This window comes from Apus apus, chromosome 19 (assembly GCF_020740795.1).
Source record: "Apus apus isolate bApuApu2 chromosome 19, bApuApu2.pri.cur, whole genome shotgun sequence".
NCBI classification, from domain to species: domain Eukaryota; kingdom Metazoa; phylum Chordata; class Aves; order Apodiformes; family Apodidae; genus Apus; species Apus apus.
Window position 1 is genome coordinate 7,686,254 of NC_067300.1, and position 19,224 is coordinate 7,705,477.

A 19,224-nucleotide genomic window follows, 5' to 3' on the forward strand; every position below is an offset into this window, starting at 1 on the left:
TTGGGCAAGTGTCTTTGAACAAAATTCCTGGGGTTTAGGCCAAAACTGGCAAGTGAGGTCCTGAACCCCCCTGACCACATGAAGATGTGGGCTTCAGCACCCTTGCTCACTTCCCACAGCTGAGTTTTGGCCCTGCCAGCCATGGCCAAGGTGCTTTGCTTTGCCCAGCTTGGCTAAACGATGGTTTCCTGAAGTTGGTTCCAACTCTCAGAAGCCAACCCAAACCAAACACATCCCTGCACCAACGACAGCGCTGGCTGGAGGGGGGAGCCCGGTGCAGGCTCTCAGCTTGAGAGTCTCCATGGAGACCCAACCACTGCAAAGAGCAGGGAAAGGGTGTGTGGTTTCACTCCATCACATGAAAAGAAGCTCTGGTAAGACGGGGAGCGAGCCCTTTGAAAAGCAGGTTTCCACGCAGGCCTCAGCTCAGCTGCTGTTTGCTAACGTCTGGTTAGCAGAAAGAAAAGCCGCTCTAAAAATAATGCCTCAGCATTCCAGATGAAGTTGCCTCCGATGAGTTTCCTCTCCAATCTGCTCTGTTTGCAAGTCAAAACAACTTTTTTTTTCCTCCCCTGTCAGCTCTGAGGACTCAGCTGGTGCCCGGTAGCTGGATCCATCTCCATGCTGCCTCTGCAGCCCCTCACCAGGCTGCTGTGCCCACCAGCACTTACATACGGAGTGGGAAGACCCCCTTCCCCATCCCAGAATATTTCTGACAGCAGGGCTCATGGAAATGCCAACTGAGTAATGAAAACAAACTCCAGCTATGCAAGTGAAATGGGCCACGTGTGTGTCTCTGCATGTGCTTCATCTCCAGCCACCTTCAGCTGCCACAGAACTCCTGCCTCGGGTACGTTCGAGAGAAACTCTCAGCAGTTATCTAACATAAAAGTGCTGCCCTGTAAGAACCTGCACAATTGCAGCCCCCGGAAAGTAATCAAAGACTTTAGAGACTATTTGCATAGCATCATCAAAACAAAACAAACAAATTGAGCTGGAGAGGGATGGAGGCTTCAGGTGCTGCAGAGTCACCACTTCACTGCACTTGAGGAGGCCGGAGTTTGCTCAACGCAGCCCACGCGACTGCACGGCCCGGCAGAGATTTGGGGAAGGACTTCCCTGTCGCCTCTGGGAGAGCTGTTCCCAGGTGCTAAGAGAACAAAACGGCCATCCACAAAAACCCTCCTGCAAACACCAGATGAGATGTGAGCCAAGCTGCTCCTGTGACCGCTCAGGACGGGCACTGGGAGCAGGCTGGGAGTGCAGCACCCCAGCACCCAGGGAGTGCAGCACCCCTGCACCCATCCCCTCCCCATGTCTCCATTTGGGCAGCCACCCAGCGAGGCAGAGCTCCCGGGAGCAGCTGGGATCACTGGGTGCTGCAGCTCAGCACTCCCTTTCCCTAATGACTCCAGAGCAAAGTCCAAACGCGTCTTTCTTTATAGAAGCTTGGTGAGCCAGGAGGGCTGGGGCTGCTGTGACGTGAGGGTGAGTCCCACACGGGGACAGGAATGAGGCAAACACACACCTGAATGGCCAAACAGCTCAGTCCTTACCCTGCTGCCAGTGTTCCAGGCAGGCAGACTGCAGCTGGAGGCTGCCAGCCTCACCTTCCAGCCTACAGATGCTTCTCCCAGCAGGACAAAGGTCTCACACACCCCTGGCAACAACCAACACACAATTTGGACAAGCCATGGATGCTGCCTTGGGTCTAACCCAGCGCCACACACGGGATAAACAAACTCATCTGTGGAGGGTATGAACCATACAACTCAACTCTTTCCCAATTTAAAGCCCAAGTGATGCTTTAAGTCCTGACCCCCCTCACCCAGACCCCGCAGGTGACATCCCACCAAAGCAAGGCACAAACTCTGACCTGCCAGGAGCTGTGCTGGAGCCCCCCGGGCCCCCTGCCAGCAGCTCGGCCAGCTTTGTATCCAAATCCTGCTCCTTAGCAACGGCATTTTTTTCCCCCTTCTTGCTGGGTCCGTGGGAGATGAAGAAATATTTGAGACCTGGAACAGCCCTGCTGCAAGTATTTATTTAAATAAAAGGAGCCCGGCCGCTTGAAAGGCAGTCACCAGGCAGCTCTGGAGATAACGGTGTTAGAGAAAGTACAAGCAGGGGATGCCCAGCTTTAAATGTGGTCTGGAGTGACCTAAATAAGCTCTCTGCTCCTTCAATTACACACCCTCGGGGGACAGAGTGGCTGGCAATTAGAGCTGGAAAGGGTGATGGAGGAGCTGCTAGTGGTGAGGCCCTTCCTATGGCAGGAACAACTCATGTGGCCCTAAAAACAAGCCGTGCTCTGGCCCTAACTCTGGGGTGGTCACAGTTGCCTCCCCAGCTCCAAAACAGCAGTGCTGGCTGAGCAAGACCTGTCCCTGCAGGCACCACTGGCCTGACACTCTTTTTGCTTATCACACCTCAAACTCAGGCAGAGGGAAGCACGGAAATCCTGCAGGGCTGCATTTAGTTGCCCCTGACGATCAATTCCACCTTGATAGCTAGAAAACAGCTGGCCATAGTGGAGCAATAGTGTGACCTGGGGGCCCCTGAAGCACCTCCAGCTGCAGCACGGGACCTCCTGCCTCCCTGCTGCCCATCCAGCCTGCGGATAAACAAAGATTTCAGCTCCCAGAGCTGCCAATCTGGTACTAAATCCACTAAAACCCCAGCAAGATCCCAGTACGGGAAGGTTTCCCACCCCTATGGAGGCACAGCACAACAACCTCTGAGTAACATGATCCTTTTACAAATACCTCTCTGCAGCTTCTCTCTAACCATATAAAATAATAATAATAAATTAATTAATCATCATCATCATCATCCCTCCCACCTCTGTTATTCCCATCCTGCAGCAGTCACCAACAATAAGCATCTCAGCCTGCTCCTGGTCTCACTGCTGGCTCCAAATCCTTCTGGAAGGGAGCCAGAAGGTAGGTCCCCATGCAAGAAATACCAACAGATGATGTTCATCTGGCAAATTGCAAGGGGCATATCAAGTTGTGCCTGGGGGAGAAGAACATGCTGGGAGAAAAGGATCTTCTTCCAAAGGCACCACAGGAAGCTAAAAGAAAATGGCTTTTAAAAGATATTTTTGCCCCTCCCTTGCCTCCTTCCCAGCTGTAAAGAACAAGCACTGACCTCCAAGGCATCTTGAGGTTGCATTTAGCAACTGAAAATCTCCTAATTGTTCAGAAAACAAATAGTGCCAGAATAGCAAGGACATGAGCTTTTTTGATATGTGTCAGCCCAGCCACTTGTCTAGAGGTTCAGCAACTTCAGCCTCACAAAAGTTTCAGTCTGTGTCACTTGCAGGGGGGTGTTTATGACCCACTTGTCCAGCAAGGACCAGGAAGAGGGCCATCAAATTCACTTTGCAGCTGCCACTGGACAGGGATGATTGACACTTGCTGCTCATTTGGGATGGACTGGAACTGGAAAAGTCAAAGCAAAAGGTCTGCAAAGCTGCCCCATCGATCCTTGCTCGAGACAATTTAAATTTTCCATTCCCTGTGGTTAAAATCACGGTGAAGACTCTTGGCCACACGTGGCCATGAGACCTCGAGCAGGACCTCAAAGTGGTGCCTGGGAGATCGATACCGTTGCTGTGGGACACGGGCAGAGCTCTGCCCTGCTGCCATCCCCAGGGGCCCGGCCAAGGAGTGGAGAACCAGATCTGCATTCCCTGCAACCTGCCCAGCAGCTTTCCAGGGATCCTCTGTTCCCTGTGGGACCAGATTATCTGCCCCATAAACTGGCACGGCTCCATCAAACCCAGCTGCCTTTGGTGGAGATGGCAGCCTCAGGCTCCCACCGGGGAGCTGGGGACCAGCAGCAGCGCCGTGGGGCCACGAACCAGGGCTAGCAAAACACTCATGGTCTGCAGGGGGTTTTTCTTCAAATCATCTGCCTTCTCCTCCCAGCGTGCATCTTGCAGAGTAACTCTACCCGAGGGTTATAACCACACCAGGCTGCTGCCAGGACAGTTGTCACAACACCAACATTCCTGATATTTTTCCCTTTCCGCAGCCGAGCCCCCGAATGCAGCTCACCTGGCACGGCTTAGCGAGCAACACAGAGCACAGGAAGACTCCAGTGGCTTCTCTGAGCATCTCAAAGCTGCTCAGGAGACAGCAGGTCACCACACACCACTCTGGGACGCACCTTTTCTTGCCCTCGCTCGCAATAGATGGTAGAGAGAAAGGAAGCATGTGTCTGTAATTTGTTCAGGGCTGGGAGGAAAGCCCAAGCCATGGGATTCTGGGGACGTGCTCTGACCATTACACAGCACAGACCCACGTCCAGCCCAGAGCAGGAATCTGGACAAAGATGACTTCAGAGGAGGTCTGGCAGGCAGTCTTCTCTCTCTGCTGTGCTCAGGGCCATGCAAAGCCACCCTCAGCCCCAGTGACTTTACCTTTGCAGCCCCCACTGCCCGAGATGCTCCCAAACCCTCTCCTGAGCTCTGCAGCCTCCCCTGGCCGGGGTGCATGGGGGGGCTCAGCAGTGCCAGGCAGCCTCTCCTGGGGGGCACAAGCAGCAGGCTGCATCACCCCCTCTTTTCCTCCCCACTCCTCTTGCTCTCCCTGCCAAAAGCTCAGCCCCTGGGCCTCCTGGAGCGCAGAGGGCCGGAGAGGCTGGACTTCCTGCCAGGCATAACACGAACCAGATGATGTGCTCCAAACAATGTCAGCACGCCCACCCCCAGGAGAGAGAAGCAGGGAGGGGAAAAGGGGGAAAATAAGCTGGATGGAGCTTTCGTGAACTCTCGGCAGAGCTGATGAGCCCCTGCCACCAGGCCAGAGGTGAACTGGTACAGACGGAGCCTGAGATAATCCCTTCCCATCCCTGGCTGACCAAGACTTTCCATCACAGGTTACAGGGTAGATCATTTAGCACCGGGAGAAGGAGCCATCACCCCTGAAAAGCTGGCGGCCATCCCCGGATATCTGCACAGTAACTCAAAAGGTTTTAGTGGTGATTCCCCCCCTTCCAGCGGGAAGCATCCAGAGCCGAGCAGCACATCTGCAGCTGGCTCCAAATCCCAGCAAAGCCAGACTCGCTGACCCTCGCTGGTGTTAACCCCTGCACCACCAGCCCGCAGGCTCGGATGCTGCCATGAAAGCACCACCTCTGAACGCCAAAACCTTCCTCCAGCCCAGCTCCTCCTAACACACTCTTTACTCTGAATCAATTACATTCCTGGCACGCCAAGGATGACCATCCATTACTAAGATAAAAGGCACAGCCCTGACTCAGATTATTTCGGGTACTTCCAAACATATTGCCATCAACAAACCGCTCAGGCAGAGACCTCCAACGGACCAGTCCAACTCTGAACCACCCGAGGTCAAATCCAAAGAAGCACAATTTTGCATCCACAAGCAATATCCTCCCGATGCCCGTAACCTTCCCAGAGGACACTTTTGTGGTTTGGACAAGCCAGAAGCCTCTACAAGCAGCTCAGAACTGAGCAGGCTCCTGCCTCTGAGCAGCCAGAGTTTCAAATAAAATATTAAAAGCCCTGGGTTTTAACAATCTGCCCCCTTCCCTAGTTGTCTGGAGGGAAACTGTCTCTTTGGTTTCTCCCAGCAGAGCCTGGCAGCCTGCCTGCCAGGCACACACAGCAAAAAGACCAAGCAGGGGCACCCATTTATTTAATAAAATGAAGCAGGGCTGCACGCAGCAGGCTGCTCACAGCCACCCCCTCCCCGAGCACCGGCTGCGCTTTGACCAGGGTGCGAGCAAAGCAGAGAACTCCAAAGCAGAGAGGGGATGTGTGGCCGGGCCCGCACTCCCTCTGCAGCCTGCTGAGCCCCCTCTAAACCCACAGAGAGACCCCCGCACCCCTCTTCCCCGCACTCACCTCCAGCGGCGGCAGGTCGGGGTCGAGCTGGGTGAAGCTGTGCAGCACCACGGGGCTGCTCTCCCCGGCCACCTCCAGCCTCACGCCGCCCCAAAGGCTCCTCGCCCTCCGGCAGCCCTCGAACATCCTCTCCGGGGCCGGGGCATGGTGCGGGGGGGTTCGGCGGCGGCTCACCATGGGCAGATCCGCATCCCCAGCCCCGCGCTCCGCCGCCGGCCCCGCCAGCTCCCCCGGGATACCCGGGGACGGGGGGATGGATTCCCGGGGGATGGATGCGCGGGGAGGGGGTGGATGCCGGCGGAGGAGGGGAGGTGGGAGAGCGGGGTCGATGGCCGGGGAGGAGTCGGGGGTGCCCGGGGGAGGCTGTGCCAAAGCCGGCGGGGCAGGGGGAGCCGTAGCGGACGGGTCGGGGCCGGGAGGGCCCGCAGCAGCGGGGCAGGCGCGGGGAGCCCTGCAGCCGCCCCCGCCGCCCAGCACAGCCCTGATGTCACGGCGGGGCCGGGACAGAGCGGGCCAGGCTGTAAAACCAGGCACTGGATTTGCCTCCTCCCGCAGCCTCCGCCCGCCCCGGGGGCTGGCCCGGCTCGGCACGGCCCCCGTCGGGGAGGGGCGGGGAGCGGGGCGGGGGGGACAAGGAGCCGCGGGGGGCGGCAGGGCCAGGGGTGGAAAACCCGCAAAAACGAGGCGGGAGCTGCGGGGAGACGGAGCTGCCGGGAGGAGCGGAACTCGGGGGGCAGCGGGATGGGGAAGGGGCGGCCGGAGCCCCCGCCGGAGGGGGAAGCACCGGGGGTTTAACTAGGCTGGGAGGGAGCAAAGGTGACCGTGGAAGAGGATCCTTTGAGTCACCACCAGGTGTTCACACAGCACCGAAGGCCGGGGTTCACGTGCCACCACCCGAAGAAGAAATATTAAAGTCAAGCGCATGAATATTAACAGCACGTGCTGTTGCCTGGACAGACGAGTTCATCTCATCCCACGAGCTCAGCCCTCACCAACAGAGCCCTGTGTGTCCGCAGCACTGCCCGGCCCGTCACCCACCACAGCTGGGCCTGGAGGGGTGACACGGTCACAGCCCTGCGGGGGTGGCAGGAAGTGTCCCCCGGGGAGATGAAGGGATGTGACCGAGGCCACGCAGCAAGCCCGTGCCAGGAGTGGGGTCTGAGCCTTTTCCCACACCAGGCCCCCGGTGTGGGACCAGGGCACCTGTGCTTGGCCCAGCAGGGGCTCAGGGAAAGAGAAAGAGCCCCCCAAGGGGCAGCGGGGCTGCAGATCCTGCTTTCAAGAGGCCCTGAGCCTCCAAGGCAATGCTGAAACCCTGCAATGTAATTCTGTTTTCAGAGGCAAAGAGAAACAGGCAAAACTGTTTGTCATTCATCCTCCCCACCACGCTGAGCACAGCGTGCTCTCACCCTCCCCTGGCTCTTTCCTTTCCCTCCTCACATGCTGCCAGTAAACTGTATCACAGGGTCAGGGCAGTTGCTGCTGACAACACCAAAACCCAGACTTTTACGCCTCAGCTCCCTGCGCAGCTGAAATAACATCAGCTCCCAGGGCCTTCCAGCCCCATGGCTTTATTTCCAATGAGAACACGGAGCTGAAGATCATACACTCAGCTCTGCCCAGGGCACCAGCAGCTCCTGCCTGGGCAGGAAAGGATTAACAAAGCTGCCAGGGATGTGATATGCTTGAAAGTTTACCAGGCAGGAGGATGTGCCAGGACAATGTGGGTTATTATCCTGCTTATCTGGAGTCACAGAGGGTCAAGGGGACTTCCTGGGACACCCTGGGAAAAGGGACCCAGCCTAGCATGAGGGCCTTGCACTACCCAAGGCAGCTCTGCACCTCCAGGACCTTCTCTTGGGGGCAAGGTGGATTTTAACATTGCCTGGCACAGAGCTGCAGGCATCACTTCACTTAGTGTGTTCAGAAATCAGAGGCAGCTCCAGGTTCTCCAGCAGAAATCAGTGTTGCCTCTCTGGAGCAGGGTCCTTGGGAGGGATGCTGTGCTTTTCTTCAGTGTTTCCCTCTCAGGGCAGTGTAATCATGGCCCACCACTGGAATTGCTTGGCACTGCTGGAGTGCACATGATAAATAAGAGCACTACTCATTCTCAGTTGTCAAAACCCTTCAAAACCCTCCAGCTTCATTTGACCTCTATGGAAAGATGCTGCTCTGTTTGATGGGCAATTTTAACTGGTCCCTTGGTTGACCACTAAAGATGGTTTCAGGGTAGAAACACGTCTGATAATGGATAATAAATAATATAAGGCAGGAAGGCAACTGTGAGGATTTAAAAATAGCCAGCCAGTTTCCTTTCTCCTCTCCTGGGAACCTTCTGGGTCTGAAAAGCAAAACACTCAAAGCAGGGTCAGGAGCCCAAGTTCAGGATGTTTGCTCATTGTAGCTAACCCCAAACACTCAGTTGCCAGGGGCCAAGCTCTTGAAAATCATAAGATTCAAACCCAAAAAACTGTCCAGGGCTTCTTACTTGCCTCTAAGCACAGAGCCAAAAGGGAACAAGAAGATTACATCCTCAGGTTTCTCCCCTACACCCTTGGAGGTCTAGAAGTTGTTGAAAAATGCAATTATTCTATAGGCACATGACTCCAGGACCAGGGGATTTAAGAAAACAATCAATGATTGAGTGACCTATTAAAAAATAATAATAATAATAATATCATTTTACACTTGGCAACCTCAGCAAAAGCTCTTCACAACACACTGTGCATTTTGCATTGACGTCAGCTGTAAATGTCCCATTGACTCCAGCAGGCACAGATGGGTGCAGGAGCTGGGTGCTGTGGGAAATCCCTTACTTCATTTCTTTCCACTGCTCTGCAACCAGCACTTGGCTCAACCCAACGCTGGAGCACCCACAGATCACCAATCTCTGCTGCTCTGCTGCAGCCCTCAGCCTCCCTGCATGGTGAATGATGCTGAGCGGGTAGCAGAGAGGGGCTTTTGCCAACTCTTAAGACATTTTCCTCTGTGGCTCAATCTGTTTGGGTCAAGATCTGCACATTCAGACCTTAGTTTGTTTCTTAGGAACCACGCTCAGCACAGCCCCTGAGATGTCTCTCCCAGCATGTACAAGCTCATACCTCCAGCCTTTCAGCATCCTGCCCAGCTCCATCCTCCAGCCCTCCCAGCAACTGCCCTCCTTTGCTTTCATCTCGCTGCTCCACTTCCTAGAAGGACTTTCCAGTGTATTTCCTACAGGACAAAACTCTCAGTGACCCAGTTCCTGTGCTCTGTATTGCTGGGGCTTTTTTCTCACCAGGCTATATAGGCTGAGCAAGCAAGGTTGCCCACCCCAAAGCATCACTCAGAGGTGCTTTCACAGGGGTCACCGCCTCCCGCATGGCACCAGGTCACCTGTGAACACCCCCAGTGGTCCCTCCACTGCCCTGAGGGGACACACTACCACCATCACACAAAACCCTTATTTTCTTTGAGCCTCAATGAACCTGCACTGGGACAGATGCCAGAGCAGGGAATTGAAAAAACGCTGAGCTCAGCCCCAACTGCAGAAGGCAAGAACCAGCCCCAGTCCCCTCCAGCCGAGCCCCTCTGGAGCATCACACACCAGCAGGTTTTGCTGCTCCACAAGCAAGTGAACCAGGACCCAAACCAGCAGCCTCTGATGGGAGCTGGGCTGTTTTGTGGGGGAGCAGCAAACACTACCCGGAACTCCGTCCCAGGCCCTGGCACCAGCTCACAAGGCGTGCCCAGTAAATCCCAGCAGCATTTCGTGTCAGGCTGCTGGCTGGAAAATGGAGACGACAACACTTCCTCCTATTGTAGGGGCTGGGGAAGCCCTTTTCTGTACTGTTTGTAAGGCATTTTGGAGAAAAAGTGCTAGAGAGAAGAGAATTATTGACTAAAAGTCAGGCTGGTTGTTAACATTTGCCTTGGATCCTGAATCAAAACTTTTTGGATGTTCAGATTTCAGTCTGAGAGACTTTTCTTTTCCACTGCCCAGGTTTAACCAGAAAATCGTTCCATAATAAACAAATATAACAACAATAATAGAATCATAGAATGGGTTGAAAGGGAGCTTAAAAATCATCTAGATCCAATCCCCCTGCATGGGCAGGGACACCTCCCACCAGCCCAGGCTGCTCCAAGCCCCATCCAACCTGCCCTTCAACACTGCCAGGGATGGGGCAGCCACAGCTTCCCTGGGCAACCTGGGCCAGGGTCTCACTGGAATAATGTTATAATAATATATCATTAATTAAAATAATCAATATATCAGTCATTAACTATCCTCGTTACAATATAAAATACTATTATAATGAATAATAATATTATAATACTACAACTAGTACTATCTGTTCTACTTCAGGAGGAGTAAAAAACCTCCAAGCTTGTGCAAGAAAGGGAAACAACGTCACTGCTCCATTCAGTACAACCTGTATAGAGATGTCAGGTTAGAACAGCTGCTCCCAGAATCTGGGGACCAGCAGATGACCACCAACCCTCAGTCCCTCACAGACCCAGTTCTCACTTGCAAACATGAACAAAAGCCCTATTTAACCAGATGTTAGTGGTGAGTCAGACACCACTTGCCACGGCTTACAGCAAGAGTGGATTTTAGGAAATTCACCCTGCCTGCAGGCTTTGGGTGTAGCTTGGGGCTGTTTCCCTGGTGGAGAACTCCTCGGGAGGAAGGATAACGGGCTCTCCTGCACTTTGTGTCCCTTCTGCCAGTGGCACCTGTTCTCCAGCCACAACACCCCCTCCTCCCCACAGCCCCCTCGGGCAGCTACCAACTAACTACCACGTCAACTCAGAAACGAAGCTCCCCAGCCTCTATGAAGATGCCAAACATCTAACGCAGCAAGGCAAAGCTCCTAATTATTGTCAGCTCCTAGCAGAGGAAGCACACCAAATCCCTGGGCAATTAGGATCTAAAACTCTCCATTCCAGCTTTTCTGTGTTTCATTTCCTGCAGCCCCCGTGCACAGCTGGGCTGCGGCATCTCCCGCCGAGCTGCAGGCTCCTCAAGCTCAGCAACATCAACCCAGTTATGCCACAAGCCTTGGAGACTCGAGGGCCAGCAGGAATATTTTTTTTTCTCCTCCATCCTACTCCTTATGCCATCTACTTGGCCATAGCATTTGAGCATCTTCCATGAGGGCAGCCAGTGACAGCACAGCCTCACGTTTTTCAGACTTGCTGACCTCGGGACTCCACAGAACAAGGCCAACACGGGGGGTGGAGGGGAAATAAAGTGACTTTCTAAGAAACAACTGACCACAGTACACTTTGTGTGGGCTTTTCTGAAGGAAGGTGCCTTGAGTTCTCCACAGCAAAGCACCACACAGCCATTTACAGTAAAAAGAAAATACTCAGAAAAAATAAGAGGCAAAATATAACATCAAAATAGGCTCAGAAAGCCAAAGAGAACAACAGGGACCACCTTGTGCAAAGTACCAAAAGACCTTTGCAGGGCACTTAGTGGCAGGGATTGCAGCAGAACAAGCCCAAAAGCTTGCCCATTTTGAGAGGATGGTAAGACACCCAGTTTTGTTACAGACCATGCCCACATTTGAGGGGGACTCGTGGCTGCAGTGGTTTCCTCTTCCACGTGCTCCCAGAGTTCAGCAGCTGCTGAAGCCTGACACACTGCAAACACACCAGAGCTCCTCTAGTAAAGACTATTGTTTCTTGAGCTTTTTGTCTTTAAAAGCAACTTTTATCTCCCTATCACCTTTCTGCCAGAATGTTTCAGTCAGCTCTTTCAACAAATACCACCTAAGGTTCTTGTAACCAAAAGAGAAACAGGAAAAACAGATTTCTGTGTTGCTTAGTGATCAGTGTACGACCAGTTTGAGCCTCCCAGGTGCTCAGATATTGTAATTTCCATCCTTGCTTGCCTGGGCCCTCTGCTTAATAGTTGGGAAAAGAAAAATCACTGGTAGAAAAGAGGAGAAAGTTTATGGAGCCACTAAAATTGGCAGGGAAAGATGGGAATGGGTGTAGCCCCTGTAGATAGGGGAAATTCCTTTCTGAAATCAAAACACCCCCTCTCTTCTACCAGAAAGATAAAGTCAGATTTAATGATATACTGGAAACACACGTCTGATTGCTGCTGTTGGGCCAGGACCAATGGTGCAACCCCCCCCCGAGCCTTGCAGGGTCCCCCAGCAGCTGGAGTCACCTTCCCACAGCCAGTGCAGCACCCCAAGCCCCTCACTGCCCACTGGATTTTCGGTGCACGGAGCTGTTCCTCCCTCCAGCACCTTGGTGCTACTGGGGCCAGACTGGGAGCAACAGCTCAGTTCACATCCCTGCTCTGTTGAACGTGCCAATTCCCCCCGCTGGTGACTGCCCAGGGGCCAGGGGTGGCATCCCCGCCTGTCACGGCTTTGGGATGCTCCTGTCCTTGCTTGTGCAGGGCTGAGCCCCCAAGCCCCCTTCCCAGTCACAAATCCATGCCCTCCGTGGCCAGGCTCTCCAGCCTGGGTGGAAAAGAAGCAGAAGAAAGCTCTGGCTCTGCACACCTCTCAAACACACCATCAAGGACAGGCAGTACGTTTTTCCAGGGATGATAACCAGCCAAAATGACACGTTCAGCTGAACTGTGTAAAAGGAGACTCTCAGAAACAAGAGGCTCTGGCAACTGGTCAATAGAGAAATCCCAGTGGATAATGAAGAAACTCTACTGGGCAGAGGGACATCCTGGTCACCTGCTCTGGCCCCCAGTCCTGCTCCCTCTCACACCTTTCCAGATGATGCAGGTGGGCTGAGCTGCTGCCACCACGGGGTGACACATCCATGGCACAGCCTGTGCCAGACAGACAGGGAACTCAGTCCAGCCCCTGGGTCCCACTCTCCAGCCAGGAAATGGGAGGGCAGTTTTATTCTGGCTGTCATCCACTGGCTCTCCTCCTGGGCTGAAGGAGATCACTCCTCACACCCCACACATGGGGCATCCTCATGTTGTAGCTCCCAACTCTCCCTGTGTGCTCTGACCCCTCTTCCTCGCTGGGGACAGGGATGCAGGTGCCTCAACCAATGGAAACACTACCCCAGGACACTCGGGCTCAGCTCCCTGCACAACCTGATCAGCACCATCCACTTGCCTGTCACTGGAACACTGTGTCTGAACACAGCAGGGCAGGGAATGCTGCCACGGCGCTGCTAAGGAGTCCAAGAGAAAAGTGATACCCTGGCTCAAGCACAGGGAAGCAGCACACAGAGCTGATACACTGCACAAGATTAAATTATGTCCAAAGCCAAACTTAAATATGGGAGCCAAACAGGCTGCAAGATGCTGGGCTGCAGTGCTGAGCTGATCTGAAGAGCTACAGGTAGCAAAACAAAACTGATTTACATGCAGCCTGGGTTGGAGAGTTAGCCCAGTACAGGAATACAGTGGAAGAGAATTAAATACAAGATCCTGGAAATAAGTGGAGCAACACCAAGGTGTACCACACACCTAGTGTTAATACCATAAATAAATCACTGAGGTTACTTAAAATAAGAAATCCAGTTAAACAGGAACAAAGGCCCTTGATGGGTGATATGGAAAAGGATGTTCCAACAATGGTCCTGTATCTCCTTGGGCTGCACAGACGTCAGGGAAAGCATACATCAAAACCTGGACATGTTGGAAAGCCGCCGTGAAAGCCACGGGAAAGCTGACTTGATTTGAAGTGAGGAGTGAAAGCCTGGAGCCAGGATCTGGCAGAGCCAAGAGCTGATATGATTGAAAACAAGGAGATGAGAGAGGAGCCAGAGGGCCTGGAGCAGCCACGGGGATGAGGGAGAGAAGCTGCAGGAGGAACGCGGTGGGAGAGACGTCCCGCAGCTGGACCAGCAGCCTGGCTGCTTGCTGACACCGCGCGGCCCCCAGCAAGATATTTTCAGGCCAAATTCACCTCAGTCTGGCCTGGGGCACAGGGAATGGGCATGAAAATATTCTGCTTTAACAGCTCCAGTACACGCTTAGTGGTGTCAGCCACGTGAGAGTCAGGAAAAGAGGCTGGCAAGAGCTGGAAAGGGAAAGTTTCATCGCCCAGCCCTGAGCTGGGTATTGCTAAGATGAAACAAACCCTCACACGGCTTAAAAGTCAATAGGATCCCCAGGTATTGTTAGACCCTCAGACAAAGGATGTTTAAAAAACATATATATTTTCCCCTCAGTAATGACCATTTTAAAAGGCTTCCGCTCTGCATTGTTCTAGCGGGGGAAGTTACTCCAGCTCCTCTCTCACTGGCCAGCAGAACTCTTTTTGTTGTGGGTTTTTGGCATGGAGGAGCAGTGTTCTTCCAAACAATACTGTACACCAGTGGCTGAGAGCCAGATTTATCTCTGGGTTACAGTGGCACAAATATCAACAACCTGGGTGAGCGCTGCTGACTCACCTCGTGGGGCTGAGTCCGGCCATGGTGCTCCTGACCTTCCCCCAGCTTTGTGCCTTCGGGTCCATGACTTATGCTGGTTTTCCTTCAAGTCTTGGCTCAGGGGGTCACGTTGAGTGCTGAAGAATATCAGCTTTTGTTAAAATAAAAAGGTCATCCCTGTGAGCACTGAAACTACTTGTGTCGTTTCCTATGGTTTTGTGTCTCCAGACGGTGCCTAAAAATGTATCAACTGAGAACGAAAATGTTTTTGTGGTTGAAGTGTTTGTAAGAAGCATCTCCCACGTGCATTTTCTGATGCCTAATAATACGTGAACTCATGCTACAGATGTTTTGGGCCACTTACAAGATTCTTTTCCTCCTCTCAACCATCTTGTTTTATCACATTTGCACCCACTTTATGATCTTTAAGCCCTCGGCCAAACTGGTGGGAAGGAGGCCAGCAGGTCCAGAAGTCATCTGGGGATAGAGGACACAGGCAGACAAGACACTGTGCTGCCATTAGCCTCATTTTGCCAGGAAATTAGATTTTAAAGAATTTTCTTCCCCTCTAATTGCAGGGAAAAATGCTAGAAAAGATGATTTGAGCATTTGCAGGAGGGTCAGGGACCAGAGAGCAAGTGAAACATGCTGCTCCCCAAGGATCTCACCCAGCTCCTGCAGGACCCTCTGCCGCAGCCAGGCAGCACCGTGCCCACCATGAGCTTCTCCCATCTCCGACTCTCATGGTACAGAAAAGATGGGCTGATAATCCATTCCTGAGCAGTCCCCCATCATGGCAGGTCAATGTATTTTCACCTCAGCAGTGAGCATTACCACCCGTTACCGATGGTTAATTAGCTGCTGCTGTTTGTGACGCGCTGGCACGGAGGAGTGTCAGGGTTTCCATTCCACGTGGGCGCCGAACTGCAGCACCCAAGTGCAACACCAGCTGGGTCACACACTGAGTCACCTCTCTGCAAAAGCCAAACCCCATGAGGAGCTTCCCCTTCCCCTCTTCTTCACCCTGGGCCCCGGTGGAGATTCCCCACCCTTTGCAAAGCTCTTTCCCAGAGCAGGGGACCTGGGGCAGTGGGTACATTTAGCAATTAAGGGAAACTGAGGCTTGTTTTAAATCTTGGGTGGAGACGGGTGCCACGATGTGACAGGTTGGTTGGCCAACTTGGAGACAGGGCCCTGCCTTGTGCTGACCCCAAAATACTTGGGGGAGAAGGGCAGGGCCAGTCTCCCCTCCACCCCCAGGGCAGAGGGCAGCAGGTGCAGGGGCACTGAGCCCTGCGCAGGGGGAAAAGGTGGAGCTGTGCCCACAGCTCGCCCGCCTCCTTCCCTGCACTTCCCCCACTCCTCAACTAAATGAAAAGCAAAATCCGGGATTTTCAACTGCTTTTGATTCCCTCCTTCTCCTCACACAGCAGGGTGGGAAGGGATTAATCTCCATTTCCTGGCTCCAGCCAGTTCCAGAGCTGGGATCTCCCCCCGAGTCAGGGGCTCCCCGACCCAGGCCGCTGCCGGCCCCGCACGGCTGCAGCCACAGTCTCCATCCTGCCTCCCCCCATCCTGGCACATCCCCCCAGAGTCCCCAGACGTGCCTCCCAGCTGCTGTGGTCGGTCAGCCCCAGGGGTCTGGCTACAAACCACATTTCCCCTCTTTCCTCACTTGGTTTCAGTTTCTAACGTGTCCTTAGATTCCAGTATGGGAAGTAGAAGTGCTGGGGAGGGCACCAGGGTGAAAGGAAAAAACCCCAGACTCTCCGAGCAACAAGACAGGAACCTAAAGGGAGAAGAAAAGGTTGAGCAGAAAGGGGTTATTTTGAATGTGGGGTTTTTTGGGTGCTACTTCCTGGCAAACAGGAGGCCAATCACACAGAAACACAGAATCATTCTGGTTAGAAAAGACCTTTGAGATCACCAGCCTTACAGATCACCTCAGTTCATCGGTGCTGCTGGGGATGTTGCTCTGCATCTGCTTCCCTGTCACCAATGGGGCAGCCAGACACTACCACGACTGCCACGCTGCTCATCCCAAACTGCTCCTCAACATCCCTTGCTCCAGGGTGTCATCTGGGGTTCACAGCACCCAGCCACAAGCTACGAAGGCAGATAGAGGCTGTCAGCAGGATGGAATCAGGGATTCCCTGCTCCTGGGCAGCCAGAGAGAGCAAAAACCCAAAGTGCTCAGCCACCAAGTGCTGCCACAGCACCAACATACACAGACACAGCCCCAGCACAAGCCCAGAGAAGCCAGGAGAGGAACAAAGACGCAGGGCAGAGGAGATGCCTGCATGAGTCTGCACATCAGCTGACAACAAGAAAAATCAACACAACAGCCTTTGGATATAAACAGCCCTTGGGGTTCATAACATCCAGACTTCATTTGAAGATAGAGAAAGTTTCTTACCATAGAAGCCCAGAGGAAGACAAGCACCTGAGATGCTGCTCACAGCCAGCCTTTGCATGGTGGTAACACCTGAAATCCTCAGCCCCGGGTCCCGATGCGGGGCACACACTGGGCCAGCCCTGCGCTCCCCCCCCAGCTCAGCACCCGCATGACTGCAGCAGCCAGGAGTCACAAATACCAAATATCACAAGTTCTGCCCAAACCCAACCACCAGCCTGCCTGGCTGGTCCCTTTCCAGCACCGTCATATGACAGAGCAAACAGCTCCATCGCCGGGTCTGGCGAGAGACATCTCCTCAGGGCGAGACGGAGCCAATCCTTCCAGCAATGTTAACACTAAAACAAAGCAATTAAAACACTCCAGGTTCCCAACAGACAGAGCCAACACCAAGCTGCCTCTGGCTGTGCTCCACACTTGGGCTGGAGTGTTTTACCCCCTCACAAGAACGTCACTCTGAAACCAAAGATGCTCTTGGGACAGGGCTCCCAGCAGGGTAGTTCTTAGCATTATTTGAAGCTCATATGGTTAAATCCAGCCCTGGCTGAATGCAGCAGCAGTGCCCATCTGTGCTGAAACAAAAGAAAATTGCTGTCTTATGCATGGGGACACCAGTGCACAGGGGCAGGGGTGCATCAAAGCCATGTGTTGGCTTTGGAGAGGTGCTGAGAGCCCCAAGGCTGCTGGCCAAGGAGCAGCCAGGCAGTGACTGTGTGCCCCACATGAGGACATTTCAGCAACATCATGGGCTGCAAGATCAGAGCTTGTGCCAGCAAGAAGTGGTGGCACCTGCATCTGCAGTGGCAGCCACACCTGAAGACAGGCAGGGTCCAGCTCAAGCATATAACTCCAGACATACTCCAGATTGAGTGGCTCTATTGATGGCAGCCTTGTCCCTAGGCCAGCCCCACTGCAGGACAAGAAGGACATTGAGGGGTTGAAGCCCATCCAGAGAAGGGCAATGGAGCTGGGAAAGAAGGGTCTGGAGCACAAGTCTGCTGAGGAGTGGCTGAGGGAACTGGGGGTGTTCAGCCTGGGGAAAAGCAGGCTGAGAAGAGAGCTTGTTGCTCTCTGCAACTACCTGAAAGGAGGTTGGAGCAAGGGGAGGTTGGTCTCTTCTACCAAGTAACAAGCGATAGAACAAGAGGAAACGGCCTCAAATTGTGCTAGGGGAGGTGTAGATCGGCTACTAGGAAGAAGTTCTTTACTGAAAGGGTTGTCAGGCACTGGCACAGCCTGCCCAGGGCAGTGGTGGAGCCACCATCCCTGGAGGAATTTAGAAAACATGTTGATGTGGTGCCGAGGGACATGGGTTAGTGACTGGCTTGGCAGTGCTGGGTTTACGGTTGGACTTGATCTTGAAGGTCTTTTCCAACCCAAACAACTGTATGATTCTCTCAGACTGACCTTGTGCTCTAGCAAAGACCCCAAGAAAGCATCACAACCCGCCTCGGATTGCCTGTAACGTGTCCAACCAGTCAGTGAACCGGACCTGGCTCCCCTGAGCACAGGCAGGCAGCACGGGCAGCCCTCACTGCCTGCTTCTGTGACAGCTGCTCCTGCAGGCACAGCTCCAGGCCCTGCTGCACGGTGACAGATGACAGCAAATTGTACTGACGGGCCCTTATTGAATCCAACCATCCGGAGGCAGCTGCTCCGCGGCCGACCTGCCGTTCATCGGGGTGCAGGGATGGAGCCCAGCCCAGAGCACACGGGCAGCAGGAACCCCCTGTGCCTCTGCCTCGGCAGCAACTGGAGACACCAAAACTGCTCTGCTGAGTTCGAGGGTCCCTGTGGTACCAGCAGGAGGAAAAATGAGAGCAGAGAGCGAGAAGGCTGAAAGCACAGAGATCCCATTTCACTTGGGGAAGGGAAAGTGCAAGAGGCAGAACCCACACCTCCTGGAGATGCTGCAAGAGGAGCAAGTTCTGACCTTGCCCTCAGATTTCAGGCAGAGAAGCTGGGGCAAATGCAGGGAAAGAAGAGCAAAGCAACAGAGAAATGCTGTAGGATGTCACCTTGAAGACCAGTTGATGTAATGCCACCAAGATGGGTGGGTTTGCCTTTATTTACAGCAGCAGAGGATGCAGCACACTCTGCTCTTGCCAGTTTCTGCTCCGCAGCTGGAGCTACCAAGCACAGACCCAGGCAGGCAGGCCACTTATAAAAATACATGGAAAGTGGATTGACTGAACAGTAACTGGAAATGTCAGCTCCTTCTGCACTTGCAGTACAGGGAGAGCTGGCACTGCTTGAACTGCACCAGTGACCCGGTCAGGGCAGCAGCGATTCCCGTCCCTGCGAGCACCCGGGCACACACAGGGCAGCCACCCAGGGATGCCACCAGCATGACCAAGTGTGACCTGCTGGCTACGCACAGACACTTGGTGAGCACCACACATCTCAGCATCTGCAAACGGGACGTCCCAGAGGCTGCAATGCCAAAGCCTGGGGCAGGAGAAGCCCCCGGGGCAGTGCACCCCAGGGAGCTGCACCCGATGCTGGTCGAGGCTCCAGAGGTTTGTGTTTACTTCTCCCTTTGGCAAGCCTGGTCTACTTGGCTGCATCAACACAGTCTTGCTAA

The 19,224-nt window shown here is 53.8% G+C and overlaps 1 protein-coding gene across 5 annotated transcripts in view; it reads right to left on the reverse strand.

Annotated features, from left to right (window-relative positions):
* RALGDS (ral guanine nucleotide dissociation stimulator) overlaps positions 1–19,224 on the reverse strand; it is a 58,959-nt gene that overhangs the window by 18,798 nt on the left and 20,937 nt on the right. For 2 of the 5 annotated variants that reach the window (XM_051636702.1, XM_051636699.1), the window contains exon 1: positions 5,873–6,108. The exons of 2 other annotated variants lie outside the window; for them this stretch is intronic. In XM_051636702.1, coding sequence (XP_051492662.1) covers positions 5,873–6,049 — 177 coding nt within the window. In that variant the 5' untranslated portion in view covers positions 6,050–6,108. Of the gene's footprint in view, positions 1–5,872; positions 6,342–19,224 lie in introns of those variants that run through there. One more of the 5 variants, XM_051636703.1, reaches the window with a different exon arrangement.